At 66.9% G+C, this 16,693-nt stretch overlaps 1 protein-coding gene across 3 annotated transcripts; it reads right to left on the bottom strand.

The window, feature by feature from the left end:
- Positions 1–2,807: 2,807 nt before the first annotated feature.
- ADAM11 (ADAM metallopeptidase domain 11) lies at positions 2,808–15,015 on the bottom strand. 3 transcript variants are annotated; one of them, XM_055697724.1, is made up of 26 exons: positions 14,789–15,015; positions 13,574–13,752; positions 12,273–12,349; positions 11,784–11,850; positions 10,993–11,078; positions 10,835–10,901; positions 10,629–10,677; positions 10,450–10,517; positions 9,997–10,071; positions 9,831–9,902; positions 9,094–9,260; positions 8,924–9,008; positions 8,752–8,842; positions 8,587–8,638; positions 8,345–8,444; positions 7,943–8,014; positions 7,753–7,845; positions 7,561–7,641; positions 7,428–7,478; positions 6,865–6,928; positions 6,684–6,783; positions 6,490–6,609; positions 6,245–6,413; positions 6,051–6,165; positions 5,177–5,194; positions 2,808–4,859 (listed from the first exon to the last, which is right to left on the bottom strand). In XM_055697724.1, exons 1-26 carry the CDS (start codon positions 14,844–14,846, stop codon positions 4,522–4,524), a joined length of 2,514 nt encoding a protein of 837 aa, XP_055553699.1. In that variant the 5' UTR covers positions 14,847–15,015; the 3' UTR covers positions 2,808–4,521. The 3 variants fall into 3 exon arrangements, with proteins under 3 accessions (XP_055553699.1, XP_055553701.1, XP_055553700.1); XM_055697725.1 differs by lacking the exon at positions 2,808–4,859 and adding an exon at positions 5,699–5,789 and having other exon boundaries at positions 5,013–5,194; positions 14,789–15,014; XM_055697726.1 differs by lacking the exon at positions 14,789–15,015 and having other exon boundaries at positions 11,784–11,932; positions 13,574–13,610.
- Between the last annotated feature and the right edge of the window lie 1,678 nt (positions 15,016–16,693).

Here is a 16,693-nt window from a genome sequence, read left to right as displayed (position 1 = left end):
CCCCCCATGCTGCGGCCTCTGCCGCAACCGTGTTCCCGGGGAGTCCTTGAGGACTTTCTTCCTTGTGTGCACCCTAAAAGCAACGTCTGCCTCATTAGATTATAGCTGAAAAATCACAGCCAGATGGTCAATCGTGAGCTTCGGCAACCAAAGGAGCGGAGATATTTTAGGTTCAAGGGTTTCCCATTATGTAATGGCACAGACACAGAGGTGGCTGTCTTGGTTTCTTATTTCTTTGGATTTACATATAATGAAGGATTTTAGGGGTTTTTTTTTCCCATTTCAGGTTTTTGAGATTGGCTGGATCCATCTTAGAGACCCATTGCTGCTTTCAGCAAAAAGAGGGGCAAATGAGTCCCCGAGTTTATCCCCGTGAAGCGACAGCTGTTCAGCCAGGCGCATCCCCCAGGCCTGCCCAAACCGTCGCTCCCTGCGCATCCTTCCAGGTGTGCGTTACGGGGGGATGCACCACACTGGGACCGGGGGGAGAGCTCCGCAAGTGACCTCGGAGGAACTGACAAACCGCTACCGACCTCGCAGCCGTTGTTGGAGGAGCATCTCGGCACCCAGCCTGGAAATGGGAGACTGTGGCTTCTCCCTCGGGCGATGTGGCTAGCCTTTAGCAAGTGTGGCTAAAGGCTGGCGGTGGTGGATGAGGAGCGTGGAGCAGAGCTGAGCGCAGGGACTGGTCTCTAGCATAAAACTGGCAGGTTAGGACCTGGGAAAGGAGCTCGAGAGGCAGAAATGCTGCAGCATCTGGCCAGCCTGTGCTCTGCCTTTTGGGGCAGCCTCTTTTCAAGGCAGAGGAGCCGGGTGCTGTGACGGAGGAACCTAGAAAGGAGCTGGAAAAGGTTGTGGTGGAAAGGAGCAGCAGCGTGGGGCGCCGAGTGCCTCTGTGCACTGGACCCTCCTGCCAAGGAGCATCTCCTGTGTGCCGGGCAGGCCTGACCTCGCCGTGGTGTCCTCGTGAGCCTCCCTGGCACCGCAGCGGTGCTGGTGAGCAGGACCCTGCGCTGAGCGAGGGGCGCAGGGGCTGCCTAACCCTGCGGGGCCGCAGCGCGGAGCTGGGCCGACTTTAACTCATGTTTTTTGCCCTCCTGACCCTGAAGGCCCTGAATAACTTGAGATTTAGAAACAGTCTGTGCATCTGGAATATTTCTGGCTCACTCATCATGCTGGTATCTAGACACCAGCCCAAAATAGCTCCTTGCCAAGATGCACCTCAGTTCTGGCTGGTAGCAAATCCGCAGCCGAAGTCCTTAAGGGGTATAAAGACATCTCGGCTGTAGCAGGCTCACGACAGCACAGGGAGAAACGGGCTGTTTGCTCTGAGCCTTGCCCTGCCAGGGGAGGACCCTGCGGCTGAGGAGGCAGTGAGGATGGGGGGTGGCTCCTGCCACAGACCCCCCCAGCTCAGCTGGCTGCTGGCCTCGCACTCCCTGCCATGGCCGGAGGCTCCTCCGGCATCTTCCCCGCCCCTCACTGCCTCCTGCGAGGCCTTGGCTGGAGGGGACAGAGCGAGCGGGTGACGGTGATTGCTTTAATAAGATGGACTTGACCCTTCTGAAACGAGGAGAGAGACCCTGCCTGGGGGTGGGTCCCCCTGCGGGAGGCAGCACCCCAAGGTGCTCCCGGGCACCCCCAGCACTGCAAGTGGGGCAGAGCTGGCAGCACGTGTGGTCACGCACCCCAGCAGACTGGGACGCGAGTCTCCGCGGCACTGAATCCAGGTGTGGTTTTGTGCCGCGCACCAGAGTGGGTCCCTCGGGGGCTCTGCAGGGCAAGGGGCGCCCCCAGCCCCACAGGTTGGGGGCTCAGCCGCTCCGGGGTGGGTTGTTGCCCTGAATCCCACCCTTGTCCCTGGCTGGCAGAGAAGGGACCCCCCCGGGAAGTAACGTTCTGTGGGCAGGGGGCTGCTGGGCCTCTCCTGCTGCTGCCAGTGCCAAGGGGGGCGGCAGCAACACTCGTGTGGTGTCCCCCATCTGCCACCGACTTTGCCATCAAAGGGCGCTGAACAGGGAGGGCGGGCTGCAGCCCCTTCCCCAGCCGGTGCCTTTGTCCTCGGGCTCCGTCCGGCCAGCTCGGGGCTGGGCGCTGCGGGGGCGCGCGTGGCCCTGGAGCAGCTCGGGGAAGTCGGAGCATCCCCCGCTCCGTCGCGGCTGGGCTGGGGGAGCCCTCTCGTGGCTGATGTGCCGAGCAGGAGGCGGCGGTGCCGAGCACCACCCGCTCGGTCTCACGGGAAGATGCTCCATCCTTGTGGGGCCCTATCCCCGAGTCCCCATCTGCCAGGGGCTGCTCACCCTGCTGCAGAGCCAGGCGGGATCCTGCACGGCACTAACCCAGCCTATGTCCCTGGGAGGGGGTGGGAACCTGTCCCTGTGTCCCTGAGCAGCCTTTGTGTCCCAGAGATGAGCAAGGGACCGGTCCCCATGCTGGGACAGTGACTGGTGCGCACGGGGTGACAGGGATGGAGCAGTGTCCTCACTCTGGGACAGGCGCAGGACTGAGCGTCTCTGTGGTGGGACAGGGAGCCACGTGTCCCTGCGGTGGGGCAGGGTCCCCAGCTGGGCAGAAGCGCAGAGGGGGAGCACTCGACACATGCCATCGTCTCCATACGATGGGAACCCCGACTGAGAAATGAACTGGAGAGGGGCCAGGGGGGAGTGTGGGACATGGGGAGGCCATCGGTGGGATGAGGTGGAGGGGACCAGGGGCTGGAGCATCCTCGTGGATGAAATTTGGGGAGGCTTGTGCCACCCTGGCACCGTGCTTCCCACCCCCAGCACTGGTGAAAAGCAGAAATCCCATTGTTTTCCAAATCTTTATTGTAAATAAATTCTGCAACATTGCAGGAGGCTTCCCGGGGACTGAAGCCAGGGCCGAGCGAGGAGCACGTGGCGGCTCCGGCAACGGCAGCTCCGGCAGCGGCGATGGCAGCTCCCCGGTGCGTGCAAAGCAGGAGTGCGAGATGAGGCGCGAGTGTTCGGCTGTGGGCAGCAAAGCCCCCACCCCATGACCCCAGGCCCCATCCCAGCTGTGGGCGGTAGCGCAGAGCGAGGCGGTGCAGGATGGCGGTGAGGCCGGCGGTGAGTTGGCGGGGCGGGGGTTTACCACCCCCCCAGTGTGCTTGTCCGCTGCCACGTGCTGGGATGGGGCCCATCAGCTCGGTCTGCTGGGGGTGGGAGGGGGTCCGGGGAGGGGGAAGGTTTGCTCTCTTGGATCTGGAAGCACTGGGTGCACCCCCCATCCCAGCCGCGCTCCCTCCCTGGCACGTCCGCGGCAGCACCAGTGGTACTGCCTGACCTTACAGCATTAAAATCATTAAGAAAAAAAACCCCAATATTTTTTTTATATATATATATATATATATATATTAATGTCCCCAAACCCAGTGACAATGGCGGCTTCTTACTCTGAAACAAGGGGCATCCCCTCGCTGCGGGGACCACCCCAGCACTGTGGCCATGACAGCTGTGGGGACATTGTGGTGACAGTGCTGGAGGTGAGGGGGTTGGGCCAGACCCCCTGTGCTGGTGGTGGCCCCAGGTCCTGTGTTCTCCAGCCCATTGCTGATAGGTCACATGGCAAGCCGCCACCAAAGCCAAGCCTGGGGACATCTGCCCACCCCCTGTCCTGCTGTCACCTCCCAGTCCTGGCTGGTGCCACCACAGCCAAGGCACCCATGGGTGCTGTGGGTGCCCAGCTGGGCTGTCACACAGTGCTGGGGGCCACCACATGCCTCAGCCATGGCTGAGCTTGGGGACATCCTTGGTCACCCTCTACCCCCTTGGCAAAGGGGCCCAGAGGTGGTTAAGGGAGGGCACTAAGGGGCCACCCCCAACCTGCTGTGGACATGGAGTGTTGTTCCCCCCTGTCCCCCCACCAAGTGTCACCAGGAGTGTTGCCACACGATGCAGCGTCATCAGTGGTTGCAGGGACTGGTGTGGGCTCCCGGTGCTCTGTGGTGCTGTGGGTTGGGTGGCCTCATGGAGCCACCCCATGCAGGGTGACGTGGGGATGGGGTGACACATCCCACCCACCTGCCATGGGGATGAGGACACCCAGCAGGTGCTGGACACCAGGGGACAGGTGCCACCAGCCTGCTGTGGAACTGGGGTGACACCCCCCAGGCAGCCCCATGTGCCACCAGCCCGGGGCTCACCCTGTACCCCAGACACCCAAGGTGGGCCCTGCTGTCACCTGTCCCCCACTCCCCTCACCCCAGTGCCACCAGTTTGGAGCTCACCCATGGGTGACAGTCCCCAGTGCTGGGGACCTTGGTCTCCCACAGCTGGGTGGGCACAGCCATGAGATTTGGGAGCAGGAGGGAGTTTGGGGGGGACATGCCTCACATGCTGAGCTGCTTGGGGGGGGGGGGGGGGGCACGTCTGGGGGTGCCATCCCAGCCCCCATGGACCCCATCCCAGACCTGGCGTCTGGGCTGGGGGGGACATGGCTCCCAGGCCCTGCACTGGGGAGGGGTGCTGGCCTGGTGCTGGGGTGTACTGGCCTCATTCTGGGCTATACTGGCTTGCTGTTTGGAGGACCCAGGCCCCCAAGCCGGAAGATGCTGATGGGGGTCAGAGGGGGGGATGTGGGGCTGAGGGGGGGGGTGTCCCCGCTCACCCCTGCAGGTACATTCATCCCAGTGCTGGGAGTACTGCCAGCCCCAGGGTCGGGGCTGGGGGCTGTGTACATTCGTGGTGGTGCGGTGGGGGTCGGGGGGGGTGGTCCCGGGTGCCCCCCCCAGCTTTCCTCCTCAGCCGGGCTCTCAGCAGCGGTGCCCCATTGAATTGCTGTTAATGAGGTGCTGGGGAGGGTGTGTGGGGCAGCGCAGCCCTGCTCAGGCCCCCCCGGACCTGCAACACAGAAGTGGGGTGCGTTTAGTGTGGGGCTGTGACACGGTGGGGACACACGGGGGGACACTGAGCTGAATAGAGCTAGCACCGGGGGGGGCTGCTGCCAGGCCCCCCCCAGCCGCTGTCTCTTTTCAGCTGTGAGGGGCACAGAGATGGAGACAGCACGGCCGGACACACAGCGACATGGACAGACGGGCCCGGCCGGGGGGCTCCCACGCTGTCAGGCTGCCGGACGGTGATGGTGACATTAACGGTGACGAGGAGGAGACGAGGGGGGGGGGGGGGGCAGTTACACTCCCTGCTGCGCCGGGTCGTACCTTCCTCGGCGGATGTTCCTTGGGGGGTGGCAGGGGGGAGAAGAGAGGAGAGTTAGTGCCACCCCTGTGTCCCTGCCGTCCTCCCCAGTGTCACCCGCCTGCAGTGTCCCTGGTCCCACAGGCAGCAGATGTGTCCCAGTGCCAGGCAGCAGCACACGCACAGGGGCCACCGACACAGCCCCCACCCCAGTACCCCATGCTCAGGGACGGACATGGCCAGGACTGAGTGAGGGGCCAGGGTGACAGTGAACCCCCAGCGCCACGTGCAGGCAGGGCAGGCAGGGCCAGGACAGCAGGCAGGGGCTGGGGACAAGGGACGAGGCAGGGACACAGGAACCAGGCAGCCCCAGCCCGCAGGGGACCACAGCACAAGTGATGCCCAGCGGGGGGGAGACTGGCAGTGCCCCCACCCACGGGTGTCCCCAGGAGCGTTGGGGCTGGCCCTGGCGCAGTGATGGTGAGCAGGGGGGACGTGGCTGGTGACAGCAGCGGGGGGGGACGAGCCATGCAGTGGCTGCTTACTTAAATCCCCAGCCTGTCCCCCCTAGGACGATGGCAGCCACCAGCACGGCCCCCGCGATGGAGCCGATAATGATATTGGTGCCACTGGGACCTGTGACAGAGGGGACAGGGAGGAGGGGACATCGACACACATCAGTGGGGAGGGGACACAGCCCCAGGGCAGCGCTAGTGCCCTGGGGACCGGGGAGGGGGCGAGAGCCAGCTGTGCCCAGCTGAGCTGCGGCACCAGGGTGGGGGGGACACCCTGGGGGTGGCTGGGAACAAAGCAGGACACCCCCGCCGGTGGGGACGGGGGGTGGCAGGGATGTGGGGAGCACCCCCACCCCCCCCCCACCCCGCGGGGTGCACGGACCCTTGTATCGTTCAGTCTCTCCCGTCGGCTTTGGCTCAGGGATGGGGTCGTAGACGCTGCAGTCCTTCCCTGTCCACTCGGCCCGGCAGATGCACTTGCCCTCATTGCTGCAAACCTGTGAGGGGACAGTGTCACCCTGCCCACCGCTGTGGCACCCCCCTGAGGTCCCATTTGTCCCCCTCCATGTCCCTCACCCCGTGGTCGAAGCAGATCTTCCCATCCCAGCTGCCGGGGCAGGAGCTGAAGTTAAAGGCGGTGGCTGGAAGGCATTTGCGGTCGAGACACAGCATGCCGGGGCCGCAGGGCGTCCCGTCCTCCACGTAGCTCAGGTCCGAGCCGTCCACCAGCTGCACGTGGCCTCCCCTGCACCAGGATGGCGAGAGCAGGTGACACTGGGACCCCCCCCGGACATCCCTGTCCCCACAGCGGTGGCACCCACCTGCAGTCCACGTAGCGGTTTTGGTGGAAGAAGGTGGTGGTGGTGATCTCGCCGCTGAGCTCACCCAGCCGGGGCGCACCCGAGATGTTGGCGCAGAGGAGGAAGCCGCAGAGAACATCCCTGCAAGGCACCAGTGGCATCACTGGTGTGGGCAGGTGGCACCCGTGAGGGGACGCAGGACACGGCTCACTCACTGCTTGTTGCACTGCATCCAGCCCAGACCCTCGTGCCCGCAGTTGCCCCTCTCCGTCCCCTCCACATTGAGCTTCTCATAGCAGAAGCGCTCAGCCGAGCCTGGGAAAAAATGTCACTCGCTCATCACCTGCTGTCCCCCCTCCCCGCCCCTAGCAAAGCCACCCCAGGGCTGACACTTACCATGGCCCCACAACGCGTTGCACTGCCGGTCTCTTGTCTTGCAGCGCCCACCGTAGCATCGTCCCTGGGAAGCAGGGAGAGGGGTCGGGGCTGCAGGGGGGGCTCATGCACGTGTGGGCGGCCATGGGGGTGCTGCAAGGACGATGGCACCCCCCCACGTGCGTGCTTGGCCCCAGGACCACCTGCATGGGCAGGTTCACGTGGCACAGGGTCCGGGGAGCCACGTGTGCATGCATGCAGCCACGGGACGGTGTTGGGGCACAGGGACCCCCGCACGTGTGCGCACGGAGGGTTCGCACGACCCATCGCCACGGGCGAGTCAGCACAGGCTGCAGCTGTGGATGCTTGGGAAGTCTTGTGGGATACGGGTCCACGGCCACACGCGTGGAAGGCACACGGCACAGGGACCGCAGCCCTGGCTCGCAGGGGAGCCACGGGAGCCGGCTCACCCCGCTGCGTGGCTCAGCCACGGCCGCAGCCGCCAGCTTGCGCAAGCGCCAGGATGCTGGAGCCCACGGGGACATGCCTGACACCATGGCCACGTCCCGCTGCGCCGGACTCACCTGCTCGTTTTCACAGAAGTAGCCATCCAGCTTGTGGAGGTTGGGCGGACACTGGGGGTACACGGAGAAGAGGATGGGTGATGCCGCGTGGCCCCGCTACATGTCGCGCCGTGTCCACCCCAGCCCGGCTCACCTGGCTGGAGTCCCCGGTGCAGCTCTCAGGGATGTCACATTCGTTCACGGCCTCCCGGCAGGACACGCCACGTGGCTCGTACTGCACCCAGGGGATGAAGCCGCCACATCAGGAGCCTGTGGCATGGGACCCCCAGCAGCCCACCGAATCCGGCCCCGTGGGACGCCAGCTCCAGACCCCCCAGCCCCGGACCTTGCAGCCTTTGCAGCAGAGCCCGTCGCTGCACATGGCGTCGTGGGTCAGCGTGCACTTCTTGCAGCAGTTTCCCCCGCTCTTGGCGCACTCCTGCTGGGACAGCAGCCACAGCCACAGCGTATCAGCCACCCGGCAATGCCGGTGGCCCCAGCACGACCGTGGCGAGCAGAGCCCGGTCCCCGCTCACCGCCAGCGAGCCGCAGTCGCACTCCTCGCCCGCCTCCACGAAGCCATTGCCACACTCTGGAGGGTCCAGGAGCTGCCGGGACCAAGGAGAAGGACACGACACACACATGAGAGATGCTGGGGGAGCCCCCAGCTGGGTGCTGCCACGAGCCCCCCAAAAAGGGCATCGTGTCCCCAGGGAACGGCAGGACGCCCAGACCGCTCGCTTGCTGCTGCCGAGCGCAAGGGTCCGGCTCTGGCCCCCACCGGGGACACAGGGGTCAGTGCTGGTGCTGTTACCTTGGACATGGCAGGGGCTGGGGGAGACCGTGAGTCCCAGGGGACCCTCGGAGCTGCCCCCAGAGCATTGTGCCCCCCCTGCGACAGCTGCCTCAGGGTCGGGGGGGCTGGGGGGCCCCGTTACCTTCAGGGGTTTGTTGAAGAGGCAGCTGCCACCGCCGTCCTGCAGGAACTGGTTGTACTCGTCGATGCTGCAGCGGGAGAACTTGCGGGGGAGGTAGTACCTGCAGGGCAGGGGCCACCATCACCCCCCCGTGCCACCCGCCTGGCACCCAAATGGGGCAGGACCCCCCCCCTCCCCCGCTGGGAGCAGTGACACGGGGCATGCAGGGGATGGTGGCAGTGCCACCCTGAGCAGGCACCCACCCTGTGTCCTCCATGATGCAGCCCAGCCACGAGTCCGGACACCGGCAGTCCCCTGGGAGGAGAGGAGAGGGGCTGGGAGCGTGGGCTGTCCCACCGCCAGCTTGGTGGCACCAGGGGGTGTCCCCCGCACTGTCCCCATCCCGCTCCCGGGGGGACAGCGGGTACCTGCAGCCATGCGGTGCTTATTCCACATCATGCCCACGTTCTGCCCCAGTGTCTGCGCCAGTGTCACTGCCATGGCGGCCACGTTGCCGTACTGCGCGGGAGGGATGGGGGAGTCACCAGAGGGACCCCCCTGACCCCCAGCCCGCTCTCATGGGGGTCTCGCCGCACTCACCTCGTTGACCCCCCCCGCACGGGCGGGTGAGCAGATGCCCCCCACGAAGGCGGTGCCGCTGCGGCTGCTCTGAAATGTGCGACCCCTGCAAGGCAGAGGACGGTGAGGATGGTGGGGACAGGCAGCAGCAGCCCCTGGCCCCGGGGAGGTGACGTGGACGCGGCACTCACGAGAAGAGGTGGACGGTGTCACTCTGCTCTGCCGGCCCCTCGCGCCGGTACTTCACGAACTCGTTCAGGGTCTCCAGGGAATCCTCCCCCATCTGGATCCGGTCCTCCGAGGCCCATGTCTCCATGGCCACCAGCACGATGCGCGTGTTGAGCTGCTCCTTGTAGATCTGCGGGGATGAAGGGACAACGAGGGGATGGCACTGGGGATGAAAGCCCTGGCTAGGACAAACCCATCAGCTGTCAGGGACAATCCCAGCCAGGGACAACCCTCCCAGGGACAAAGCCACCAGGGATGAACCCCTGGCGAAAAACTCCCTGGGGACAAATTACACCACCACCACCCACCCAGCCAGCCCCAGAGCGGGGCACAGCCCCCCTGGGACAATTCACCCAGGGACAAACCACCAGTAGGACAAACCCACCACATGCTGTAGATGAAACCCCTGGGGACAAATCCCCGAGGAGCCAACCTCCCAGGTGCTGAGGACCAACTCCCCAGGGACAGACCCCGGACTGACCCACCAGGGACAAACCCCCTGGGAATGAAACCCACCCCCAGGAGACAAAGCCACCAGGGACAAACCCCTGGGGACAGACCCACCAGGCACTGGGGACAACCACACCCTCCAGGGATAAACCCCCTGGGGGTCAACACCCCCCCCCCCACCCACCACCCCCCCAACAAAGCCACCGGGTGGCCGGGACACTCCCCCCACCCCCCCCGGACCCTCTCTCACCATGTCAGCCAGGTTGACCACGGACTTGGCAAAGTTGCTGGTGAGAACCACGGACTTGCGGAGCTGCAGGAACTGGGGGGCACCAGGGGCCAGGTTGGGCAGGGGGGGGCACCTCAACCCTCCAGCCCACCCCACCAGCCCCCGACCCCCCCTCCCCCCGGCTCACCAGCTGATGGTCGTTCACCACCGCCAGCTCGATGTACTTGGTCTCGCTGTGAACGGTGTGCTGGGCTCGGCGTACCTGCCACGGGAGCCCACGGCTGAGCTGGCCCCGGCAGCATTTGCCCTCCGAGCCCCACCACAGGCGGGTTGTCCCCCTTAGTGGCTGCCCACAAGGGATGTCTGGGGTGCGTGGAGAGGGAAAAGCTGCCTGGGGGAGCTTGGGGATCCCCTCTGGTGTTGCCAGTGGGACCCCAGGGCATCCCTGAGGAGCAGCACCCTGCAAACACCTGTCCCCACGAGCGAGCTGGGCTGCACCCGTGGCAGAGCCATGCCATGGGCAAGTGGCCACCCCAGCGAGGCTGAGCCACCAGCTGGGGACCAGCTGGGGTCAAGCATCCTTGTCCCCTGCCCCATGTCACTTGTCTCCTGCCCCAGGTCCCCCACTGTCCCTGCTCACCTGCCGCCGCTGCCGCAGCTTTGGTAACCCGCCTGCACTGCGCGGGTTCAGCACAGGGAAGAGGCAGCCTGGAAGGAAGGGACAGAGCTGGTGGGGCACAGGACGTGAAGCCATGATGGCCACCGTGGCCACCATCACCAGGCCTCGGGGATGAGCTCCAGCTCCGCGCAAAGGCTCACCTGGTCGCGTGCAGCTGGGTACACGCTGGACAATGTGTGGTCGAAGGCCCTGCCACAGGGAGACGAGTGTCACGGCCACATAGGGCTGTGACAGTGTGGAGGGGGGACTGCCACGTCCCTGTGTCCCCTAGGCTGTAGCCAGACCCGTAACACTGCAGTGGAGAAACTGAGGCAGGCACGTGGCTGGTCCTGCTGCCACCACTCACCTGCCCGTGCTCGGCGCCCACCTGGGGCTCGATCAGGTAGGTGGCTTTGCCGTCATAGAAGACCCCACTGTAAAGAAAGAGGGAGGTGACAGGGCGCAGAGGGGTGCAGACCCCCCCCAGCCCCCCTTTTGGCCCACCCGGCGGTGGGGGGTACTCACTGCAGGCCCTGACAGCTGGAGAGAGCCACGAAGGAGTGGGGCTGCCCCCGGATCCGGCCCTGGTAGTAGCAGTGCTCCCCCGTGCCCTGCCGGAGCCAGGAGAGGTGTCGGAGCTGGCCAGACCCGGCCCCTGCCCTTGGGTCCCATCCTGCCCGGTGCTGTGCAGACAGCTGCCCCCCTCGGCAGCATCTCCAGGCCGATGGCTCTGGGGTTCGCTGCCTGGCATCCCAGGGTACACCTGGCACCCATGGCACCCGCGGGGACACCCACCGCTGCCCCAGGTGAGGCTGGCAGCACGTGGCAAAGCACCCTGGGCATCACCCAGCACCAGCACCCACGTGAGGTGCACGTCACCCACCGGGGCAGCACCCCCGATGCATGGCTGGGCACCCCAGAGCCAGGGGGGCATCCCAAGACCACCCAGGTGGAGATGTTGAGTGGCCGGTGGCGGCTCCTGGGCCTCTGCTGGATTTACAAATCTGCCACTGTGACCCCAGAGCTGGCCTGGCACGGCACGGCACAGGTTAGCACGGTGTGATCCAGCGTGACCCGGCACAGCACAGCACGGATGGGCACGGTGTGATACAGCGTGACCTGGTACTGCACGGGACAGGTTGGCGCGGTGTGATACAGCGTGACACAGCACGGCACGGATTGGCATGGTGTGATACGGTTGTGACCTGGCACAGCACGGCACAGGTTGGTGTGATATGGTGTGACCTGGGCATGACGTGACATGCATTGGCGCGGTGTGATCCGTGTGGCCCAGCCCGGCGTGGCGCGCAGCTTACCATGCTGTGGCTGCCGTTGCTGCCCGCGCCGATGTGCCGCTCCACGTAGTGGGAGGCGAGGAGGTGGCTGCCAGGAGCAGGCGGGGGGTGAGGCCGCGGCGGTGGGGAGGAAGAGTAGGAGAAGGAGGGAGACGGCAGCAGCCGTGGCCCTGCCGGCAGTACCCTCATCATGCACCCGCTCACCACCCATCCATGCGGCATCACCCTGGTGTGGGACCCCCCAGTCTGGGAGGGTGCTGGCACCCCACGAGCCGCCCCGGCACAGGAGCTGGGACAGCTCCACACAGCCCGCCCCGTGTCCCCGAGCACCCGCAGCCTCTCCACCCCTTCCCTACTGCTGGGCGGCAGCAGCAGCCCCACAGTGGGTGCCCCCAGCCCCACAGTGGGTGCCCCCAGCCCCACAACGGGTGCCCCCAGCCCCACAACGGGTGCCCCCAGCCCCACAACGGGTGCCACCCAGCCCCACCAGGACCCCTGGGGGCTGCTCACTGGTTCAGCTGGAGGTCGAGGGTGAAGGCCGAGCCGAAGGCACGCACCACGAAGCTCACTCGTGCCAGGTGCAGCCCCTGCAAGACAGCCGGAGCCAACACCACCACCCGCCCCCCGCCCCCCCCCCCCCCCGAAAAAAATTAATATAATAATTAAAAACCCCAAGCCAAATACGCAGCCTGTAAAGGGGCATTTCATGTGGAATTTTTGGGGGTTAAAAATAAAGGGAAACGCTGGGGTTTGCCCCAAAATCATCGCTCCTGCAGCGTGGGGAGGGCCCCCATCCCGCACCCACCACCTCGGAGCCGCGTTTGGGTGAGTGCTGCCGGAGCATCCCCCCCTCCGCCCCCCCTCGGCCCCGGCCGTGCCTCCCCCCTGCGCTGACCCAGTTCCGCGGCAGGCGCAGCCGCCGAGCCCCGGCATGGGGGAGGATCCCCTGGGGGCTTCGCAGGGCGTGCACGGAGGAGCCCACCCCTCCCTGGGGGCCCCGCCGGCCCCTTGGCCACCGCGCAACTTCCCCGGGAGCGGGGCTCTGCTGCTGCCGCCGGGACTCAGACCCAGATTCCCCAGGATGCGCAGCCGCTCCGTCATCCTCCTCCTCCTCCTCCTCCTCCTCATCATCATCATCATCATCATCTTCCTCCTCATGATACCCCCCGCCACGCCCCGGCTTTACACCCCCAATCCCCTGGCGCCCGGTGCCTTTACCGGTTTTAAACCCGCTTTGCGGCGGCTGCGGCAATTCGTTCCGCCTTCCTCCCGGCCGGGGCGGGGGTCGACGGCATCGCCCCCCCCCAAGCCCCCCCCAGCCCCGGGTGGGACCCGTGTGCCGGTCCCCGGGAGGCTCCGGGTGAGACGCGCGGGGCGGCTCCCACGTGGCCGGGAGCGGGAGCCATGAGCCCATTCACTCTGCAGGAGCCCTGGCCGCTGCCGCTGCCGCCGGTACTGCCGCTGCTGCCGCCGGTACTGCCGCTACTGCCGCCGGTACTGCCGCTACTGCCGCCGGTACTGCCGCTACTGCCGCCGCCGCCGCCGCCTGCCCGCTCCCATTTCACCTCCCCCAGCACCCACACCCCGCGGCCATGGCGGCACACGCCGGGTGCGATCCCCAGGGAGGGATGAAGGCTCCAGCTGAGGATGATGCCGGTGGTCACACGTGTGCCAGGGTGCAGCCAGGCCAGCGACAGCAGCTGCTGGGGGATCCCACCACCCACCAGGGACCTTGCCACCCACCAAGGGACCTTGCCACCCGCCCAGGGACCCCAGAAAGAGAGCGGATGGGGGAACTGCAGTTCACTTACAGGGCCTCCTCCTCCTCCTGCTCCTCTAGGCTCATTCCTGACCCTGGTGTCCAGCTGATGCTTCTGGACTTCTCCCCCCGCGCTCTGCCCCACCAGCCTGCTGGGGTGGGTGACCTGGGAAACCACCCGCCCCTCCGGCCATGCGGCCCGGGGCAGCCGCCGCTGCAGCGCGGTGGGACCTGTGGGCCAGCGCAGCCGGTCACGGTGGCCCAGGGAGGGCTGGGGACACGGCAGGGGGCTGGGATGTGGTCTGGGTGGAACAAAGTGTGGCACTGCATCCCGAGGGGGCCACGCGTGTCCTAGATGGGATGCCCAGGGGACACAGAGGGTGGGTATGGGATGTGTCCCAGTCTGACAGACATGGTGGGGGGCACCCAGGCATGGTGCTGTGGCCAGGAAGGGACACCCAGGGAGCATGGGCTGGGGGGGTGGGTGCCCAGGGGACATGTGGGGACCAGGATGGGGATGTACCCGGGAGGGGAAGCTCGGGGCAGTGGCATGTCCTAGAGGGGACGCCCATGGGTCGTGGTAAAGTGATGCATCCCAGAGGGGGGGGCAGGGGACGTGGGGGACCCCCAGCAACGCCGTTGTACCTGGCGGGGGGTGTCTGGGCACAGGTGCGCATCCTGGAGGGGACGCCTAGGGGACAGGGGGGCCCGGCTAGGGACACCTCCTAAGGGTATGTCCAGGGGACAGGGAAGGCCTCTACAGTGGCACCCCCGAGGGGACACCAAGGGGACGGGAGGGCTGGGGGGGCCCTCGGAGGAGACACCCAGGGGACAGGGGTCGGGGCGTGATGGGGACACCTCCTGGAGGGACACCCAGGGGACAGAGGAGCCGCTCTGAGGACACCTCCCGCGGGGACACGCAGGGGACACGGGGGGGGGGCCGCCATGGGGACACCTCCCTCGGGGACACCCCGGGGCCGGGCTGCGGGGCGGCAGGTGCGGGGCCGGGGGGGATGGAGGGCCCGGCCCCTCCCGGGGCGCTGCGGGGCGGCGCTGCGGAAAAATGTGTCGATGCAGCGAAAAAGCCGCAGCGGCGGCGGGGCCGGAGCGGGGCCGGGGAGCGGGGCCGGGGAGCGGAGAGCGGGTGCGGGGAGCGGAGAGCGGGTGCGGGGTGCGGAGCCCGGTGCGGGGAGCGGGGCCGGGGAGCGGGGCCCGGTGCGGGGAGCGGGGCCGGGGAGCGGGGCCCGGTGCGGGGAGCGGGACCTACCTGCCCGCGGGGTGAGCGAGAGCAGCGCGGCCAGCAGCCAGCCCCGCAGCGGGCTCATGGCTCCCTCATAATCCGCGCCGGGCCCGCGGAGCCGGGGACCGTCCCGCCCGACGCTCCGCCGCGGGCCGGGCAGGCAGCGGCCGCCGGGCCGGGAGCGCCGCCCCCGCCCCCTGCACGCGCGCACGGCACCGGGCCCCGCCGCCCCCGGCCCCGGCACCGGCAGCGGCACCGGCAGCGCCCGCCCCGGGGCCGCCCCGCCCCGCCAGGGCCCCGCCGCCCCCCCCGCCCCGGCTGCCGCAGCGCCGCTGGCACCACCGCGGCATTGCAGTACCGGAGCCCCCGGCCGGCATCACCCCCGGCCCCACGCGGTACCGGAGCCCCCCCCCCGCCCCAAGTCAGCAGAGGGCCACCAGTACTGGACCCCCCTTCTGAGGACGGGACTCCCCGGACCGCGCCAGACCACCCCCCCACCAGTACTGGGTACTGCCCCCCCCCCCCCCCCCAGCCGGTACCAGACCACCCCCAGTCAGTACAGGACCACCAGTACTGGATGCCCCGCCAAGGACTGGACCCGCCAGCCAGTACCAGACCACTGCCTCCCCCACCCCAAACCAGTACCAGAGCACCCCCTCCCTCCCTCCAACCCATACAGGAACCCCCAACAGTACTGCCCCCCTCAGCCTGTTCAGGACCCCTCACACCAGTACTGCCCCCCCCCAGCCAGTACCAGACACCCCCCCCCCCAGTCAGTATAGGATCATCAGTACTGGACACACACACCCCCCCTCCCCCAGGACTGGACTCCTCAGCCAGTACCAGACACCACCCCACCCCTCCCCCCCAGGTATCACCCCCCAGCCAGTACCAAACCCTCCCACACCAGCACTGGGCCCCCAGCCGGGACTGAAGCTCCCCAGCCTGTGCCAAGCCCCCCTGGCTGGTCCCGAGGCCCTAACTGGTCCATTGCTAGCACCAGAGCCCCCAGCCCACTCCGGGGGTGCCCAACCAGTACTGGTGCTCCCAGCTGGTACCAGGCTCTCACCAGTACCATGTCTCCAACCAGTACCAGAGCCCCCAGGTAGGACTGAAGACCCCCAAACAGTAGCAAGCTCCCCACGGCTGGTACTGAGTCCCCTAACTGGGCCCCGGTACCCAGATGGTGCTGGTGTCGGCTGCGGGACCCCAGCTCTGGGTGCTGGGGGAAGACACCAACACTGTGGAAGCAGTTCCTGGTCTGTCACCAGTGGGAGGGTGCTGGGGGGTCCCCACCCACAGCCGGGCATAACCCTCAGGGAGTACCAGGAACAAGGACCCCCCAGCGCTGCCCCCGTTTTGGGGGGTGCTGCAAGGCCACATTCCCCGCCAGGGGATAACAACAGTTTTTGGGAGAGAAAACCCCCAATAAACTCCTGTTTATTGCAGCTGTGGTATAGGGGGGGTACAGCACCACAGGAGGGTGATGCTCAGCCCCGTGGAGGGATGCAGCACAGCCACAGGCACCCATGGGAGGGACTGTCCTGGGGGGCACAGGGGGGCTATGAGCCCCAAGGCAACGGATGCTCCCACCAGCATGGGAGGGACTCATCCCTCCATCGCAGAGATGTGGCCGGGGTGGGACAGGGACGCCTGGAGATCACCAGCCCCAAGCCCCTGCTCCCTGGGGGTCTCGCGGCAGCCCCTGCCTACCTTCAGCTGGCGGACAAGGGGCATGGCTGAGCCACCAGAGTGCCCCAGAGTGGCAGGGGAATTCAGGCACTTCGGTGCCCCCAGCTCAGCCCAGAGGCCACTGCCCCAGGAAGGCCCTGGACCCCCCAGAAACACCAAACCAAGGGTCCTGAACCCCCAGTTTGCATCCCTCATCCTTTCCCAGGACAACTCATCCCACATTTAAACCTTTTTGGACGC

Source organism: Falco cherrug, chromosome 20, assembly GCF_023634085.1.
Source record: "Falco cherrug isolate bFalChe1 chromosome 20, bFalChe1.pri, whole genome shotgun sequence".
NCBI lineage: Eukaryota > Metazoa > Chordata > Aves > Falconiformes > Falconidae > Falco > Falco cherrug.
Note: the sequence above shows the minus strand (reverse complement) of the source record. Positions and strands in the feature narration are given on the sequence as shown.

What these genes read in the sequence shown, in the direction of transcription:
- ADAM11 (XM_055697724.1), bottom strand. Translation starts at nt 14,846, where the DNA reads ATGAGCCCGCTGCGGGGCTGGCTGCTGGCCGCGCTGCTCTCGCTCACC. An exon ending in TCCAGCTGTCAGGGCCTGCA is followed by an intron (nt 10,902 to 10,992) that starts GTGAGTACCCCC and finishes CTTTCTTTACAG; the next exon opens with TGGGGTCTTCTATGACGGCA. An exon ending in GCACCGGGGACTCCAGCCAG is followed by an intron (nt 7,479 to 7,560) that starts GTGAGCCGGGCT and finishes GTGTACCCCCAG; the next exon opens with TGTCCGCCCAACCTCCACAA.